At 36.9% G+C, this 19969-nt stretch overlaps 1 protein-coding gene across 1 annotated transcript; it reads right to left on the reverse strand.

Annotated features, from left to right (window-relative positions):
• Positions 1 to 9155: 9155 nt before the first annotated feature.
• LOC145773095 (double zinc ribbon and ankyrin repeat-containing protein 1-like) lies at positions 9156 to 18843 on the reverse strand. Its single transcript, XM_082584780.1, has 15 exons — positions 18735 to 18843; positions 16958 to 17105; positions 15687 to 15822; positions 15366 to 15450; positions 15029 to 15113; positions 14623 to 14734; positions 14254 to 14370; positions 13463 to 13669; positions 13058 to 13275; positions 12655 to 12836; positions 12400 to 12503; positions 12090 to 12201; positions 11308 to 11441; positions 10821 to 11104; positions 9156 to 10543 (listed from the first exon to the last, which is right to left on the reverse strand). The coding sequence occupies exons 1-15, from the start codon at positions 18841 to 18843 to the stop codon at positions 10318 to 10320; spliced, it is 2259 nt and encodes a 752-aa protein (XP_082440906.1). The 3' UTR covers positions 9156 to 10317.
• Positions 18844 to 19969: the final 1126 nt, after the last annotated feature.

The raw sequence follows: 19969 nt of genomic DNA on the forward strand, positions 1-19969 counted from the left end.
ATTCATATTCCATGGAAGCAATTTTATGATCCCATTAAAGTTGATCCATTGAAAAAAGTTAAGAGAACAAAAAAGTAGTCACGGATTGAGTTTGACAAACACATTTGTTTTGTTTTTTAACTGAAGCTTTTATTGCATAGACCTATAGTCCAAGATGTAAAAAAAATTCTTCAAACGCAAAAAATTTACTTGCATTTTATTTTTTTGCAAAACATGTCCTCTTTTTGGGTGATGAAAATATGGCAGGCCTAACATAAATTTAGTTACAAGATCAAGGAAATGTTGCAAAATGGTCTCTTATAAAAACGTATGCAGCCGAATGTGCAGAACGCTATTCTTATCCATCATCTCCGTTTGTTAGAGTGGTTTGTAATGACGTGATTCACTTTCTTTGTCTTTCTACATCAGTAGCTTTTTGACGACTGATCTTTTGCGATATTGGATCAAGTTTGCAGTGAACGCATCATCACCAGTGACGTATATGCAGATTGTCACCAGGAGAAACCATGCGATGAATTTGACAATTCATTTTTTTTAAAGAAAAATATCCTAAAACCTGTAGTTAGTATAGATAAATCTGTGTGCATATGCCTTGTGCTCACTGCTCAGCATGGCCTATATGATCAACGTACACTGCGCAGTACGTACTCTACATTAACTATACGGTAGGTCTACCGATATTCGAATGTACAACAGCTACCAAAACTTGTCAGGTTTTGGGCAAACGAGGTGCACATTGATTTGATTTGATCGAATAAATCATCCATGGCTTGACATCACATCAGATTGCAGCCAAATCATTATGCTAAGTTAACTGAATACAATAGGTTAATATACTGTAGCATGACGTAATTGAAACGATCAAACCATGGAACACGTCGCATTTTAAATAAAGTCAAAGAAATGATTTTGTAGCTTTTGAGTAGGCTACTTACCAGTTCTATTTTTTTTTTTATAAAATCTCTTTTTTGACAGTTTGGGTTTTCATGCTTACATTTTCAACGGAATTATATTGCTTGATGATGTTTCAGCGACAGCTTGTAGGCTATTTGTTTTTTAAGCATTTTGTGTAGGCCTACCAATGTTGCATGCTGATTTATAAATTCTACAAGAAATTGGCGCATTTTATGGAACTGTTGTTGAACGTTCATTGCCTGGTTCACTGTAAGATGTTAAACGGCATTTTAAAGGCCATGCTCACACTTTCACAAAAATTATTCTTTTACCTACATACGTTTTATATTGATACAACGCTTGTACTACAGATTGTTGATTACCAACTCAGTTTGGTTCGTTTGTTACTTGAAACAAATCGAATGTTTAAACGTGCAACATGTGTAAACACCTAACATACAGCAAAAGAAATCGTGGCATGGATAGGCCTACAGCTTTGCAAGGAAAGGAACAGCTTTTTAGTTCACGCCGTTTTTAGCATCGCAATGGTTATGTGCAGGTGCAGCCAGTGCCGGTCTTTGGGATGTGCAAACCGTGCGATCGCACAGGGCCCGCAAATTAGGGGGCCCGCAATTTACTCAGAAAATGCAGTAATTTTGTCATTTTCAAAGGAAAAATTCAACAAGTGAATTCAGCAAAGGAATTCGCAACCATAAAACATAGAGACTCAACGAATTCAACTTATTTCGTCGCCTAAATATTTCGTACCCTGAAAAGATCGAGAAAAAAAAACGACATAGCCGAAATCGCTGATCGGAGTTGCCGCAAACATTTCAAAATTTCTTGATCTTTTCAGGGGCGAAATAAGTCGAAATTTAATTTTGTTACACGATTTCAGGGGACGAAATAGGTTGCATCCAGAGTCCAGACTCAACATACTGTAGAGACATAGCTTTATTTCCGAAAAATGCCAATGAAAGCATGATCTTATCCTTTTGCTATGCCACCGGACAGCACCATTTCACAGTAATATTCATACCTAAATTTTTGTTGAACATGCTCTCAGAATGTCCCAAATTCAAATTAATTTTTCAAAATTTTCTGGGGGAGGTCCCCCAGACCCCCCGCCGCTGGTTGTCGTCTTTGGCGATCACGCCGCCCCTTTCAAAGTACCTAGCTACGCCACTGAATTGGATTATTGTCATTGAGGCCCGCAAAAGCATATTCCGCACAGGGCCCGAAAAACCCTAAGACCAGCACTGTGTGCAGCCCACTGTTTTAATCACATTTCTTGCAAATAACTTAACAATTTCGTAAGGCTTATCATTCCTTGTTGAAAAAAGTTAAGGCTTGGAGATCGTGCCTGATTTGTCACATTTTGCTGATTTTTGCGATCATTGCTGTGACTGAAACTGTCTAAAAATTAGGTCTTTTTCACTTTTTTACTGACTATTAATAATTAATATAAAATCATTTGTTGTCTTAGCATGGAAGCACTAAAAATGAGAAAAAATAAGTTAAACGTTCAGTCAATCTGTTTTCCTGATGTTTTTGGTAACTTTTTCTACGTAGGCCTATACTGTAATGATCTAAAAAGATGTAGGACCTAAAAGATATTTCAAGTGTAAAACTCTACTTGCTGGCGAAACACGTCCTCTTTTTAGGCGATGAAAATATGGTAGGCCTACTTTAAGTGATGTAATTTTAATTAAAAACTAACTAAAAACATTTTCTCATGCCTGCGAAAAATCACGAAGAAGAAATGGTGTAATTATTGATTTCTCTATGCCTTGTAACCATATAGCACTTAGGCTAGTTGAAGATTTGTGGCCTTCAGAAAATCTCCATGTTTTGGCACGAATTGAAAAGCTAATCATTGAACTGTTGTCACAGCTTGCACTGGATGCTGCATTTTGCTAGTTTAAAAGTAAACACTTTCCAGGGTCAGCGTTCTTAGACGATAAAATAAATAGGCCTAGGGGTCTAGCTACAGAACTTGTAAATTGCAAAGGAGTAGTTGAGATCCTCTACAGATATGAATAACGTTAATAATACGTTTTCTGATGTTCAGTTAATAACTTAGTAGTATTAACAGGTAATGCTGACAGGTTACTGAAGTTTTGTTCTGATCTTTTATAAGAAATGTTTACTATATTTTTGGCAAAGTAGACCAACGGGTTTTTCACAAAAACAACTAATGGCAGATCCAACAAATGTTACTTATTGCAGTAGCCCACTTCCAGTGCTTTGTAGCAGGGCTTCTCAAAATGTGGATGGGTTGCAAATGCATTTCTTGAGGTTCGAAACAAATTGGCTTGCTGTGTCTTTAATGTTTCTACATGAGTTTAAACCTAACCACTGGTACATCGTTCTGCTTGGCTGTTTGCTTGGCCTTGAGCACTTTTTGTAGTACGGTATTAATAGTATTTAATCAAAACAAAACATATTGCTTTAAATTTTAGTTTTCCTACTGCATTTGCAAGGAAAAGATCGGTACAGTATTTCACGCTCAGAGCCTTTTAACATCTACTGTAGTTAATCATATCATACGATGATGTATAGCTGTGAATTTTCTAACGCAAGTGTTTGAATGCCGGTACGCCATCAGCTAGAAAAACAAAATATAGCCCATACTGAGTGAGCTTTGTTTCACACAATTATCAGATTAGTCTGTTTTGTTCAGCATGGTTTCACGCACTTTGTTCCATTTTTGGGCTAACCTGCATGTAGGGTCAGTAGCGTAGCCAGGAATTTTGAAAGGGGGGGTTTTGACCACCCATTGACGGGGGGTCTGGAGGGCCTCCCCCAGAAAATTTTGAAAAATTACTTTCAGTTTGGTGCATTCTGAGAGCATTTTCAACAAAAATGTGGATACGAATATTCCTGTAAAATGGTGCTGTCCGGTAGCATAGCAAAAGGATAAGATCATGTTTTCTTCGGCATTTTTCGGAAAAAAAAGCTAAGTCTCTGTGTTTTCTTGTTGCTAATTCCTGGCTGAGATGTTTGAATGTTTGGTATTGGCAAAACTCGCTCTTTTAATGCAATTTTGTTTAAAATTAGGCAATTTTTTTTTAGACAGAAAGCATCATTCTCAATATCGTGACGTCACACGCGTGCCAAAGGGGGGGTTGTAACCCCCAAAACCCCCCCCTTGGCTACGCCACTGTGTAGGGTGCTGTATGAACAAACCGCAATTGTATTGTACCAGTTGATAAGAAAGCTCGCCCAAAGTTGCAATAAATCTGGGTTTTACAATCAGGCCTTTGGGCTACAGCCAGATGGCTTTACTAAACTAGCTATGTTTTAACAAGGTAGTTTTTGAATGACTCATATCATGATTAATATTCTGCGCCGACAGCTTAGCGTCTACGACTGCGTGAACATATTGTAAACGGCAAAATCAATCAACGGTGGATGAACTCTCGGGGTGTGAGCTTGCTGAGCAACGCATTTCAAAGAATGGCTTACCGTACTCTACATTCAGCGAAAACTAGTAGATAGAATAATTTATACGCAACAACACTTCAGCAGAAACTACTCTTTGTCACTCTCTCTGTATCAGTGATTCAAACCTGTTATACAGTAACTTGCTAGGATCAAGCTTTGAAAGTGAATATAAATTTAATTGAAATTTCAGACTAAGAAATAATAATCCTATAATACTTTATTGTTAGATACAAATACATTGTATTCAACAGATACAAATCTATCACTGGCTACTGCACCATTGGACGATAAAACAGGAGTTTTTGCGTCAACTTCCGCAACAAAAAGTTCGTTATTTATGATACCGCATACCTGGCGGTGTGCAGAACCACATTAGCAATAGCCTACCAAGTTGTCGGCAGAGTCGTAATATGGTAGCCTAGTTGACGACTCTCAACAGCTTACATACGTGCCGATAATAGAGTCAAAATTCCGTCAAAAGCTGATCCACTGTTTTGTGAGTTGTAGCCTGTGTTACAGTAGTAGATTCTGTTGGAGACTAAGCAGAGCAGATAGTGCAATAGAAATGTAAATTTCAAAGATATTCAATTTGATGTATAGGCTAAAAGGAAAAAGGACGGTTCCTATCTTTTAATTGTGTTCTCAAGATCCATATTTGCCGCTCAGCAAGACGCTCCTTCTATGTTCTGCAACTATTACATAAACATTCGCCTGGCCTGGCTTTCTAGTTTGATCCAGAGGCGTACAAGAGTCAGAGTTTTGGAGTAAGTTATTTACAAGCCGAAGTCTCGGGTTTTGGGTGGGATCGGACTCGGGTGGGAGTTTAAAATTTTTGGAAAAAATTTACGCTGCACTTGGCGCAGTTGTGTTTGTATTCTTCTATGTTTTTTTTGAGCAGTATTTTTTTTCATTGCTGCTTGAAAAAGTTAGCCTACTCACATGGCCTTGGTGCAGCCCAATCAAACCGATATAAAAAGCCCGAATCGCCAATTTATTCATGATCGATCTTCACAATGACATAAGTGATGTCATACCGCAATCGTCTATTTGTCAGCAGTAAATTACTAATCCTGGAGACTTTGTGTGTGACGTCAGCAATGTATCGAGTTAACTTGGGTTATTGATTAACTTTGTGAACAAAAAGGCGGTCGTATTAGAATCTTGTCATTTTAGACAATCTACAAAATCATTGTGTGCATAGTAGGCCTAGGCTATAAGAAACTCCATAGCCTAAATTATATTTTTATGCAGTAAAGTTTAGAGAAGTTTTAAACTAATTTCAAACGCCAACTGGACTAAACCTAAACATCAAAAACGTTGTCTGGTGACGTTATGTAACGTAACCAGCTTTGGGTATGTCTGGAGGACATGGAAACAAGATCAAGCATTTAATTTGTAAGTGAAAAGGCTGGGTTAAAACTTAACATCAAAAAGACAAAATTATAACAACTAAAAAGCGGATAGCATAAACATCAAGATTAATAAAGAAAACATTAAAACAGTGAAGCTATTCATATTCTCAAGATCAGAAATAAATTGTTTTTTTTTAAGGACAGACTAGATATTGGAAAAAAAATATTGTAGAGGCATGCATTGGAAGAAATATGGGTTGGAAGAGCAAGGATGTTAACAACCAAACCTGATTAAACTGTTATATTGTCTATTTGCTACCTTAAATTAACAAAGCAGACAGACGTAAGATGGATAGGCTACTTTTAAACTACAGTGTTGGAAACGAATGTTGCTGACTCCGCAACTGATCTCCGGCAGTAATTGGCCTACTATATTTTATTTAGGTTAAGCTTTAGTACAGTGGGATTATTTGTTGGCATAAAAATATTGGTCTGATTGAAGTTAAGTGGCCAACAAAAATTTGAAAATATTTCAAAATGGTGTTTCAGGTTTGTTTTTAATTAATCAAACTGATCTCAAAACTTGTGGCTTGATCTGTGATTGCACAGCAAGTATTCGTTTAAGATGGGAAATATTCTATGGTCTATTGCTTGGTTTTTTGGTCTCTTGATCGTTGGTTGGCCTGTTGCTGGACTTATTGCAGCATTTTACATCATCTGCTTACCATTTGTGGTGTGCGTGGAGCCTTGCAAGGGTTTCGTTGAGTTTCTGGAAAAATGTGTCAAACTTCCGGTGTGGTTTGCAGAACAAATGAAAGAAGGAAAACCTTGCTGCTCATAACACAAAGTACAGAAGAAATACAGCCGATCTACAAAACACTTTATGAATTATTTTTGTGAATGTTAGAATTTGTAATTAAAGCTTCAGTAAAGCGTTCATTGGTTCAAAATCCTTGACATTAGGAATTGTAGCTATTGGAGAGTATAACTGTGCCGCTGTGCAATTTTTTTGCAATTGAAAACAATTTTTACTTGCTCGTATCATTGTAAGCCATCGTTATGCCACTTTTGCGTTACCTTGATGACAACACAATTTTTTAAATAAATGAATTATTGTGCCATTTCGAAAACGTGTTATTTTTATGCGCTACGCCAGGCTTACGCTTGAAGCAAGAAACAAAAACTGCAAACTGTAAATAAAATAAAAACTTTTTCAGAATGGTTTATGAAAGTTGTAATAAACTGTGGAAGTAGCCTACCGTACATTGTTGCATTTGCTGATAGGAAATGGGGTGCAAAAGGGGCACTTCCTCTTCCCCAAAATACTTTTATAACTTATATGCAATCGATTAACAGACGGTTAATTAGCTATTGGCCAATAGATATTGATAGACTGTCTGTGCCAAGTCTCGCAATAATGCAAATAGCCTAACGGAACAGCAATCCCAAGTGATCAAGTAGTTCAGACCTAATGTGAACATTAGTTAAAGAAGTTAATGTGCTGCATTTTGTGGGAAAGGTAGTTATTAACAAACTGAAGCCTACCATTGAACTAACCACTGCTTTTTCTTAAAGCTGCTTTGGATTTATATCTAGGCTAATCAGCCATGATGTAACTCAAATAAACTTTTTACCTTTTGGTTGCAGCATCATGTGACAGACTTTTATTATTGATTTAGACTAAAAGTACCCTACTCTTAGAATGAGCAATGCTAGAATGTTTTGGCCTAAATATTCTTAGTTGGGTTAATATACAAATGCTTTGCATTGTCATCGCTAGCCTGATAGAAATCATTTTTGTGCATATTTGAACGGTAGCCTATTTGTGCAGTAAATTTATTGCTTGTAACACCATAGTCCGGCCAGGATTTACTGGCCACGTTTAGATTTCATTTTAAAAAACAAAAAAAAAAACGTGAGACTAGGTTGGATATAACTTCACAAATTTAAGAGATTGAGTTTCGCTTTTAGCACCATGATCGTTGTTTACTTCACAATGTAGATATTAACGACCTGTTTTAGCCTGATGCTGCGAGTTGTAATAGCGATTTGCACTTGCTTTCGAAACACTGTTCCCAATGACGAATGGTGTTGAGTCAGTGAGTCGTTGTTTAATGCGGCTCTTTTGTTTGGCTTGAGGCAATTGTCTGTTGAGTTTCGGTGTTGTTAGGCGTTATTGCTGTGAAATTTTGTTGAATCAGTTGATTAATAGATTGGGTGACGTAGTTCTTCCTTTTCGGCTCGGTCGTTGATCTTTGGATTTTGTCTACTTATGAAAATGGCCTCTTTGAGGTGCAATTGTACCGCGTCGTTTCCTCTGGCAATGATTGCCAACTCAAAGTCGGCAAGGCACTCAAATCTTGAGAACAAATCAACTTGTCGAATATCGTTCGAGACAAGAGTTTTTAGTAGGTAAATGATTAACAAATATTTTCTTGCCCTTGTTTCATCCAAAATAAAAACAATAAACAGGAAAGCATGAACTACCGTATCCATGATGAATCGCACTGTAGCCCTACTCGATTTACAGCGATCAGGTTGAAATGGACTGAACAATGACCTAAACGCGATCATAGAAACTCTCCAGACAAAAATTCAGCAGTAACGATGGTGTACATTTCGACAAGAGCCCAGGATGATTTTAGGGGCCCGTGACCTTTCTAAGGAACCCGAAACTTGAAGAAACCACCGCATATGCTTTAGAAGTAAGCTAGTGCGTTTTCTTAGAAGTGTCATTTTTTGGGCCTGTCAACTACCATGCAGATGTTGCTCCAGTATTATATGCAAATTATGACATTGCCAAACAACTTCGTGCAGTGTTTTGCAAAGACGGAAATGCATGTTGAGTGAACGATCCTCATGGATCAGCGGTTCTCAACTGGGGGTCCCCGAAATATTTTCAGGAGGTCTGTAAAAGTTTCCAAATTTGCAGCACGATTGATAAATAACAAATTGTGGATTATGTATCTGGCCTTTTTGGTCGAAACAGAAGATATAGACCTAAATTTTCAGGATGTGAAAATACTATCTGACCTAGTGCAAAGCGTGTTTGCTGTTCAAGGCGCATGTACAAAATGGAGATTTATCACGTACCCTGCGGCAGCGACTGGCTTCTGACCACCGTTTATGACATGGTGTCGCAATTCGAAACCTAATTTAAAAAAGCTTGTGCCTTATATCTGTCTGTGTAGAAATGGAAGCTCTCAATCGGAAAGCAAAATGTGATTGAATTGTCATATTGATCAGGTGGAAGGTTTGTGTGCAACTTAAAACCAGGAAATAATTACATTTGATCGAGTGCAGAGCAGTGGCGAAGATCCTCAGATACGGCACCAAATACGTATCACGTACCAGTCAATTGAATATTATTAAAACGGTCAGTTTTGTTTTGAAAATCAATCAACGATCTGTTTGTTACTGCAAGAGATCCGACAACATAGAAGACTATTGTTCATGGATTAATTTATGTTTTATTACAAATACATCACTTCTACAAACGTTTTATTGCATTCACTAGTGACTAAAAGGAAGTTCTAATGTAAACTGAAGTGACAGATTTGTATCATGTATTCATCAATGCTAACAAATGTACTAATATTGACATGACCAAAGATAAAAATAAAATACCGCAATATCTGTGATACCTCGACACAATTTAAAAATAATCATAAAGTTTTGCAATAGAATAAAGTCAACTGAGCCGTGATGCTAAAAATGATGCTAAATTGAATGGGGCTGTTCACCAGGTATTTAGTTAAAAAACATGATGCGTTCTTCTGGTGCAAACTAAGCTGAACTATCACAAGATGTATAATTATTGTATAAGGTGATAATCTGATTTTATTCCGATGTTTCGTCAACCAGACACGACTAACTTCTTCAGGGGGCTAGGTCAGGTAATGACTACCTGTCTAGCATGGTAAAACACTGGACCATGTTGCTGTAAACCAACCAAACATGCAAAATGAAATTCAACTTCTAAGCAAAAATTATCGCGCGCAAGTTTTGAAACTAGAAAAAAAGTGCAAATGTCATCATTCAACAAGAAACTTAAATCACGGCAGAGCGGGGAGAAAATGAACGGTAGGAGTCATAAACAATCAAATTGTATACGCAACACTACACAGTGTTCAATCAGCATGAAACCAATTTAAGTACATCAGACAAGCACTTACAGTAGTTTTTTACAAACAGTAGGAAAAGAGATGCCATCATTACGATTCATTACACAGGGCTTTTGATTGGTAAATCAACTTTCAGAAAACAACTGTTTTTGATAATAACTTGATAATAACCTGACCTAGCTCCCTGAAGTCAGTCGTGATAAGTTACATAAATAGTACTGCAAATACGGACTACTCTAGGTAAACTACCATGCAATCGACTAAGGATAGATACAGGTTCAACAATGGCGTATGCATCAGGATCGGTTTTGAACATTTAGTTTATTTTTCAAGATAAAAAGGCGACAATAAATACCAGCAGTTTATTTTCATAAACCTGCCTTGTGCATAGCTCATCACGCAAAACAAAATTTCGTGTGCAAAATGATCGTTTTTGCATATCGAAAGAATGAAAAACTGCTGCTGCATATTAATTTGAGTCAACTTCTATACTAAAACAATTAAAAATCGTCACTTTCGCTGTCATCGCTGCTTTCAGAACTGCTATCTTTCTTCTTTTTAAACTTCTTTTTTGTTGTTACTTTAATCACTCTCGCTTTCGGTGGATCTTTTTTCGTTTCGTTCGGTTCATTGAATATCGCCAAGATTGTGTTGTAGTCAGATCTCACTGCTTGATCATATGGAGTCAGACCTTGCTCATTTTTTATGTCTGTCTTTGCGCCATAACTGATGAAAAAGCAAGGAATTACGTAAATATCAACAATACATTTCGGTTGGTGCTGCACATTTCTTGAGACAAGAGTCGCTTGGTCTAACAGTTTGCTAAGAAAATGACGTTAAAGTGATAAAACGCCAAGCAAAAATTTTTCACATGGCAACGAAATTGATCTGGTGTTCATTGATTGTAGAAATATTAAGCCCAAACTAAAAAAAAAATTGAAACCTTAATCTTAGCAGGTTCATAAGTCAAAATATTTCACTGCAAGTTTTTTTTTTTACTTACCGAAGTAAAAGTTTGACCATGTCTTTGCCGTCTGGACCTAATTTGACAGCCTGATGCAGAGGAGTGTTATGGTAAGGACCAGATCTCCTGTTGACATCCGCTTTTCCTTTCACCAACTCTCGGACACAATCAAGATTATCGTTCATCACAGCAACGCAGAGGACGGATCGACGTTCTGGATTGAGGCAGTTCGGATCGGCTCCTTCCTTCAGCAACTGCCTCACCTCTCCTGGTCTTCCTTCACCACGAGGACCTAATTCTTTGACCAGCAAACGATCTTCAGGCTGTAATATGGCAAAGGATGCTTTTTATATATAAAAAGATCATTAACTCAACAAAGCAATTTCAAACTTAATAGCTTCATTACAGCAAAATTCGTCATTTTTACATTGATTCAACGTCTGCAAACGATAAATATAAAAAAGACGGATTTTGCTGTATGGGTTGTTGGTATGTTTCTGAAATGATTTGAACATCGTTCGCTCACATTCATCTTTTCCTCTCGAGCAAGCAGCGACTTCTTCTTGCCTTTCTTTTTTTTCTTTCCGATTTTCGCATTCTCATCTCCCTCCTGGTCAAACGCGCTACCAAATGCAACCTTCTTTTTCGAACGATACAAATCTGAAAATTAAACAAAGATAAAAAAGAACAAACCAAAAAAATTAAGATACGGAAATACCGGTCAGAAAAAAACGTTTCCTTCGGTAAATGCCTAATAAGCAGATCAACCGAAAGACTTAAACTCTTAAAGTCTATATATTTTTCTACTGAAATCCTCACGATTTGCGATAAAAGTTTATCAAACTATAGGCTATAGTTAAATTAAAATCTACATTGAGCTTATTATTTATTGTCATTTTTTTGGAGTCACAATACTGTGTGACACATCGTTGAATCTTCCACCAAATAATCGTGTTTCGTCTCCTATTGGACTGTTAAATATTTCACTAAGCTGTCAGTGAAACAGCTGAAAATAAAAGAAAAAACTTGTGAAAGGAAAACGGTTCTCTCCAGAAGGCTTAGATTTAAAAACGCTGAAAATGGAAATAAATAATAATAGAGCACGCACGCTGCGTAAAAAGTGTTTCAGTTTTCTTCGGCACCTTGATGTGAATTAGATCCCGAATCCCGTTACAATGTAATGAAATGTCACAAAAAATTGATTATGATCAAAACAATTGAATTTTAACGTCAAAAATCCAAGTGGTTAGGTCAAGAATTGTTTTCACTACTGATAAGCAAACAAGCTACAAAAAATATACAACCAACCTCTCTGGAGTCCCTGCATTCCGCCGTCGCCGAACTCTGTGTGCCCTTTGAGTGCAAACGTCATACTGAGGGTGATTTCTTCTTCTCTTTCATCGATAGCTGTGGATAATATCTGAAAAAAGAGATAATTCTTTAAAAAAAACCTTTGAACAAGTTGAATTTCTACATTCATTTTGAGATCTCTTTGTGAGTGACACTGTGCACACTTAAAAAAAATGAAAAAACTCAAATATTCAACCGAGAACAAGACTTTATCTGAACTTTCGTCGTAAAATAGAAACAGAATGTCAGAAACTATCGAAGTACAAACCTTGCCTAACTTGGGATCGGCAACAACAGATCGAAATTCAACGTTGTTGTTCGTGTAAGCTCGCAAGTGGCCGCAAATGTGATCAAGTTGTTTTCTCCAGTAACCTAAATATGGAAAAGATTAAATGGAAGAACTATAAACGACTCAGGCAAGACATCACCTATTAGAAAAAAATTGAAGTACGCAGTTTCAGCACTTACTGCTAAAAATAAAAGGCCTCTGGCCTTCTTCTTCATAAGCTTAAGCACTACAAACCTTTTCCTGGACTAACAGCGGTAAGAGGTGGGTTTTTGTCCCTTTGTCTCATTTCTTGATTTCTCATCTGCTGCATCATCTCCTGCTCTTGATAGACCTTCTTGCCTCCGGGATAGAACATCCCAACAGTCTGTGTCTGGACATCGCTGCTTATTGGCTTCGCAGCGCGAACCACTCTGGAGCTAAAATGAAACATGTTTGAAATCTATCACTACAACCACAATAGAAGATTTCAAAAGATGCAACAAACAGCAAAAAGTGACATTAGTTTCACTGTATGATGAAAAAAGTGGCAGTGGACAATGTTCCTATTTATCCTTCATCAATGTTTTACCAAGAAAAATTACATTCAGACGTAAAATGCACATGTTACTTTGCCTTGTCACGTACTATTTATACTTACTCTTGCGACGACTTCGGTAGCACAGGAAGCGGAACAGTTTTCCACATAGGCAAGTCCTTGAACTGGAATGAACTGGTTTGGTCACCAAGATCTAAATTCCTGGGATCCATGCGATCGGGAGCAACAAACTTGGAGCCGCACTGAGAGCAAAACTTGGAGTGCGGAGGATTATTGTGTTTGCACAACGAGCAGGTCAATGGACCTTGTTCCGGAATAGGCTGAAAACCATACGTCAATAAGGCATTGACCAATCAGACGCCAGGTACATAACAACCTGGGACATATTGAAGAGAGCCATCTCAAGAAGTCGCTGTGTAAAATATGAGTAATAGGCCTAATGTGCATCAATTACAAAAATGAACTGGAAAGAGACTTTCATCAAAAGCATATCAATGAATCACTTACCTTTTCACCACACCAATCACAGAAGCGGGCATCAGGATTATTGACTCTAGAGCACGATGGGCATCGGGTGAGTTCGCCGTTCAATTTTGGAAGAGGAGGAGCGTTCGTTCCAGAGTGAACAGGAATGGGAAAGCGATGTTCGCACGAAGAGCAGTGAGTCAAATAAGATGGATTGCTCGTCCCGCAAGATCCACATACGATGGAATCCTAAGAGGGTTGGCAATAAAACAATATATGTCAAATGATGAATAGCAGTTTATCTGACAGTCAGATATTAGCAAGTCAACTTAGGTAAATCGTGATCACCTACTGCGGCTGTGTCGCCGAGTGGTAAAAGCGCTTGTACGACACTCAAAAATTCGGTTCGATTCTCAGAACCAGGGCTGTGGTGTCGGAGGGATTTTGGCATGTTCGGAATCGGAGTCGTTGAAAAAAAAGGCTGTCTCTGACTCCGGCTTGATGCAAAACGATGAATAACATTTTTGTTTAAAATTTCTTCTCAAAATAGTATTTCTTGTTCTCCATTATCATGTTCTAAATCTTTTGCAGAAAATATAAGTGTTTGTTCTTGTCAGATGTTGTGAAAGTCGCAGTTTAAATTTCGATCACAGCCGATTCCACAGCCGGCGGTGGATGCTCATTTAGGTGAACACAAAGATTAGCTTCCTTGCATTACTTTTTGAAAACCAAAAATTTCTGCACTGCTTTTTAAGAAATAAAATATACATCAACTCCCTGTTCATTTTATGAGGAAACGTTCAGTAAGCCAATACCAATGGCTAAAACATTACCTGCATTCTTATGCTAGCCACCGGTGGCGGTCGAGAGCTAATCAATGGTTCCTCACAAACAATGCACTTGGATTGATGGAGCGGAACGTAGGACCGACATTTTGTGCACATTCCCATCTGAAAAAAACAAATTTTGTTCATGAACACAAATTTTATTCATTCCTAATATCGATGTATAAGATTGGTCTCAAGTTTTAACAAAAAACTATGATGGACAGTGCCGTTAATTATAAGATATTGAATACTGTGAGTAGGTGAACACTAGAATATGACCATGGAATCGTCGAAAAAGAAATTTTAATTTGCCGTTTTCTTCCTTGTCGATTCTATGGTTATGTTCTTTCAGTGTTTACCTTGTGAACAACTTACAGAGCCCTGGTCAGCAAAGGACATGTTGGGATCAACAGGGACAGGCTTTCCACAGTCGGGACAGAATTTGCAATCCACATTCTTCGATCTAGGAGCGTCGCAGTAGACGCATCTTTATAACAAAAAAAGTCGCATTAGGTAGGCTACCGGTAGTAGGATTGTTTGATTTATATTACATTGTGTATGGGGTCTTGACAGTTCTACCACTCCCCGGACAACCAAGCGACGCGTTGGTGGGGTAGGCGCAAATGGGATGGTTGTGCAATAAATTCCGACGCACAGTATAAGACAATGTTTTCAAAGCCAAACAAGCTCTACTGCAATTGACGTTTGTCATCATGACCATTAATTACATCGTCTGAACAACACAAAATACAGTAAACGTTGTCTCCATGGGAAAACTAACCTGACAACATCCATCAACGAAAGATGATTTTGCTGACTTATTTCGCTTTTAGGACGCGTGAATGAGTCGGTACTGATGTGAAGGTCTAAAGCCAGAAGGTTGGTGAAAAACTACCGGTAAATGATAATTTGCAACCTGTTTAAGTGTTTAAGCATAAATAAAATGCAAAAAATCTATTAGTTGCTGGTTTAAAAGATTTTTACACGCGAAATTTCCAAATGAAGCACCGATCAAAAGCAAGAAATATCTGGTGATATGCAAAAGTTTTGAAATTAAACTTCACAACGCAGCAATAATATCCTTCACAATAAAATAAACTAGACTGACTGGAACCAACCTCTTGGAGATACCTCTCCCCATGCTTCTGTGGATCTAAATTTGAACCCACTTAAAGCTGATGCCGTTCTTTTGGTTGATTCAATCTATCATAATACAGTATACGGTAAATGTCATGCAACATCTTACATTGTTTACATAAAAATAAATTCATTGGTTTAGTATCGCTTTCAATAATACATTATGGTATGTTAAATCCGCTAAAGTTAGTTTATTTTGCTTGTCTATGGTTCAAAAAAGCAAACTCTTTACCAAAGCTTTATCTTTCAATAAGATGACAATGATTGCCTTAAAACTTTTCAATAAACAACGTTGCACTCACTGTGCTATGTTTGCTCAGTTCTTGTTGGAAGTTATGGGAATCATCAATACCGTCATTTTCGGAATCTGCTGAAGTGTTAGGTTCCGCGTAATCAACGTTGAATACTTTTGTCACAACATTGCTCTCTCTCCCATCCCTGGATTTTTACATAAAATAAAGCTTCTAAACAGGCAGTGAAAAGTTCACAAAAATACATAGTCAACTTGTTACAATATCAAGGAAATAATCATCACTGCGTAGCCGAGTGGTGAAAGCCTGTGCGAGAAGATCAAAAATGTCGGTTCGACACTGCTCCAGAGAACGGAATGGCCTGATTCAGTGAGTCCGATTCGGTGAGTTCCCTATTCGGTGAGAGCCTTTTTCGGTGAGAGCCTTTTTCGGTGAGAGCCCTATTCGGTGAGTTTTTTTTAAATTATTGCGCGCCGTAGCCTAATTATCATTGCCGTTATAGGGTTAGGGGATAGGGGTTAGGAATTTGGGGGGTTTGGTTTTTTTGGGGGTTTGGGTTTTTGAGGTTAGGGGTTTTGGGGTTAGGGGTTTTAATTAGGCTACGGTACCTGATAATTTTCAAAAAAAAATTCAAAAAAACCACCGAATAGGGTTCTCATCGAAAAAGGCTCTCACCGAATCGGACTCACCGAATAGTAGCAGACCCACTATTCGGTGAGTCCGATTCGGTGAGTCCGATTCAGTGAGTTCCTAACCTCTAACCCTATCCCCTAACCCTAAAACGGCAATGATAATTAGGCTACGGTACTCGATAATTTAAAAAAAAAATCGAAAAAATTACCGAATAGGGATCGGACTCACCGAAATGGGCCATTTCGCGTTTTTTTGGCAGTTTCTGAAACTATTTCTGCCCTTACCGAGATATTTCTGTTATAAAGACTACAAACAACTGCTAGATTAAGTTGTCTTCTAGGCTATTGCCAACACCAATTCTTAAAAAAAAAACTTGCAAGTCAATTTGCAAACCTAATGTCAAAACATTCAAGCATTTCCACCTGAATCGTTATGGTCAGATCACCTGATTTTGTAAGAGCAACCTGCCAAGATGAAACGTAACAATATAAAAAATGTCTTTTGTCTGCTTATCAATCGTTTAATTTTATTTTCACCGTCGATTATTGGTATATTGCACTCAAATTGTGAGAGAAACTGGATGGTAAAGAAGAGAAGTAGGCACTTCACAAATATTTATATAATCAGCTTCTAATACATTTGCAACACAGAGATATTATTATCAAAATAAAATAAGATTTCAAATTAACCTGCTTCGAGCTAATGCTTTTATATGTCTTTTCCCATGACGAAGCATAAATGGCTGTTTGTAAAGTAAAGTTGTGTTTTCTCCAAGCTTTTTATCCGGATCAGGCCTAGTGTTATCCACAGTGTAGTAAATTTTCGTATTTGAAGAATCTGTCATAAACATGTTTGATTGTTTATTAAAGTAAAGAGCATAATTTTGCTAACACAGGCAACATGTGATTTAGCACAAAATACTTGCAATTTATTAGTGGTTGTCAGTGAAAACAAAATGACAGATCTTGGAAGAGCAACAAAACCACGTTTTGAACTTTGAAGGAGGGTCGTTACTCGTTATTCAGCAATTTAAAAGTCAGATTTGTGGCTTCAAAACAGCATATTAAAAAAAATGTGATGTTAATGACCGTTATTGGTATTTTATAAAAGGCAGCTCATTTAGCCTATAAATATAAATCTTATTTTAGACAATAAATCACTAATTAAAAGAGTAGTAAACTTTGCTTACATCTTTTACATTTTTAAATAAGAAATTAACAACATTATAAATTATTCAATTAAGATTACAAAGAAAAATGCTAACACTTTCAGTGAAAAAAGCAATGAAGTACCGGTATATACTTATATTAAAATCAAATCAAAAATATAGACAAATGCGATCATTTACATACATGATGATCACAAAATATGCAGGATTGCAAACTTCAAACTATTTTCAATCATCATAAAAGTCAAAAAATTTGGATAAACCAGTAAAATCACTTACGGTAAAATATTGTATACACTTGTATAGGATTGATTGTATCTATTAATAGACATGGCTACTTCTATTTCTCACTCTGTTAAATGGTGAACATTTGTTTAAATCAGGGGTCACCAAACTTTTTTCTCTGAGGGCCAGATTACTGCGAGATTAACAGCTGCGGGCCGGACGCAAATTGCGAAAAGATATACAACTATTTAGAATCTCCATTGACTTGAATTAAGCACAATAAATAACAAAGTCAGCGGTGGAATAGCAAAGTTGTGATGAAAATCGAAAGGTTGCTAGAAAAGTTATCCCCTGCTGTGATACACTACAGGGCATCGTGCTTTTGAAAAAACATTACATGTTTTCAAATTTGGCCTAGGCTGTCCCCATTTGTGGTGGCCTAATGATAAAAACAGAACACTAACATGTAGGCTGCCTGGTGGAAAAATGTACAAATTCAACATACACGAACTTACAACAACGAACTTAAGAACAAACACTTTTAACAAAGAAGTCTCTATTACACAAAAAGGCAAAGCCAAAGACAGTCTAATCCAAGGGAAGCACATGTACAGAATTGTAGTGCAGCTGTAATTTCCGCAGCACGTGGAGGGCCGGATGAAATCAGTTTGCGGGTCGGTTCTGGCCCGCGGGCCGTAGTTTGGTGACCCCTGGTTTAAATGATTGACAACAAAACCTATTAGTAGTTTTAGGTTTAAAATTGGCAGAAAGTAGAACATTCAGTCAAAAGCACAAAAACATACAAGTTCTGTCTTTTCATCACATTTGTAAACCGTAGTCACTGAGCACAAATACAGATATGCTTTATTCCATATCACTACTTCACAACTGCAGCAAATATGATCAATAATTAAAATGAATTAACTGAAAAATATACTTAACATTAGGCTAAACCACAATAACTTAAGCTATTGTGTAAAAAAATACAGGCTATATGAACAGTAATTGCTGAAGCTTGGCACAGCCTAGTAAATGACAAAGTGTTACAAGTTTTCAAGACCGGCTATGCTTACCTGAATGTATTTCAATCAAAGTATTTGAATCAATATAATTCTTAGTTGTTCCAGCCACCGGTAACCTCAAAGGCACAACTGTGGGAACCGCAATAGCCCCAGCAGCCATTTTATGAGATTGTTTATAAAATTTGATAAATACTAATATAATATGCTATCTGTAGTACCGTATCTATTAATAAACTTTAAACAAAACCTGAAAAACACAAATGCATAGGCTACCTGTAACTTCAGTTGATATAAATAGTTTAATTAGTAAAACATTTCTGTGACTTTTGTTTTTAGATTTGTTCAATCTCTTAGCTCAATTGGATGAGAGTCTGACTTGGCATGAAAATAATGCAAGATAAAGCAGCGCTGGCTTAGTTCTGGGGGAGTGTATTTGAGCAATGCATTTTAAAGACTGATCTCCATTTAATGGCACCCAGTAAATGAAGTATTTCACAGATAACAAAACTTTTAACAAACAGAAATCTAGGTACCGTATCAAACCTGTGATAATGGTTCAATGTAGTAATAACTTTGTAAGAATGAACATAAGATTACTGAAATAGTAAACCGAGACAATGAAACAAAAAAGTAGCTTAGGGGAAAAATATGCAATGTCTAGCCTACCTTTTTTATATATTAACTTGTTCACTCACCTCAATTATATTAAAAGTTCTGACCACATTTACTTAGTACTATTGATTAAATTTACAAAATTGTAAATTACATAATTATAATTTTATAATATCATGAGCTTTTGGCCTACAAAGTAAAAACAGCCAACTTTTGTTGCCCTGGGCTAGTGTTTCTCTCAAGTTGCAGGAAAATTTTAGCAGTTGCAAGTTGTGGTATCATTAATTTCTTTTTATGCTAAAGCAATTTAAACGAATTAATATCATAACATTTTTGCTTAAAAAATATACAACACTGACAATGGGTATTTAGAGGCACCCGTTCTAACTACTAAGAAATGCAGCCAAAAACTACCAGTCTAATCCAATAGATAAGTGGTAACTGACCATTCTGATAACTTATAAATATGATATATTTTTTGTAAAAAAACAAACAGTGTTCTGTCAACTATGCCCAAATGAAAAAAATTACCCAGTTTCACAAGATCAGAAAGTCAAGTAGTAAAATGACTAAATAAGAGATGTTTTCTGAGTTTTCTATGATAATGTGGTTTTTGCAGAAATGACAACTCTTGAAGCATATTCACGCATGAACTCATTCAATTTTCTTTTGCT

This window comes from Aplidium turbinatum, chromosome 1 (genome assembly GCF_918807975.1).
Source record: "Aplidium turbinatum chromosome 1, kaAplTurb1.1, whole genome shotgun sequence".
Taxonomy (NCBI): domain Eukaryota; kingdom Metazoa; phylum Chordata; class Ascidiacea; order Aplousobranchia; family Polyclinidae; genus Aplidium; species Aplidium turbinatum.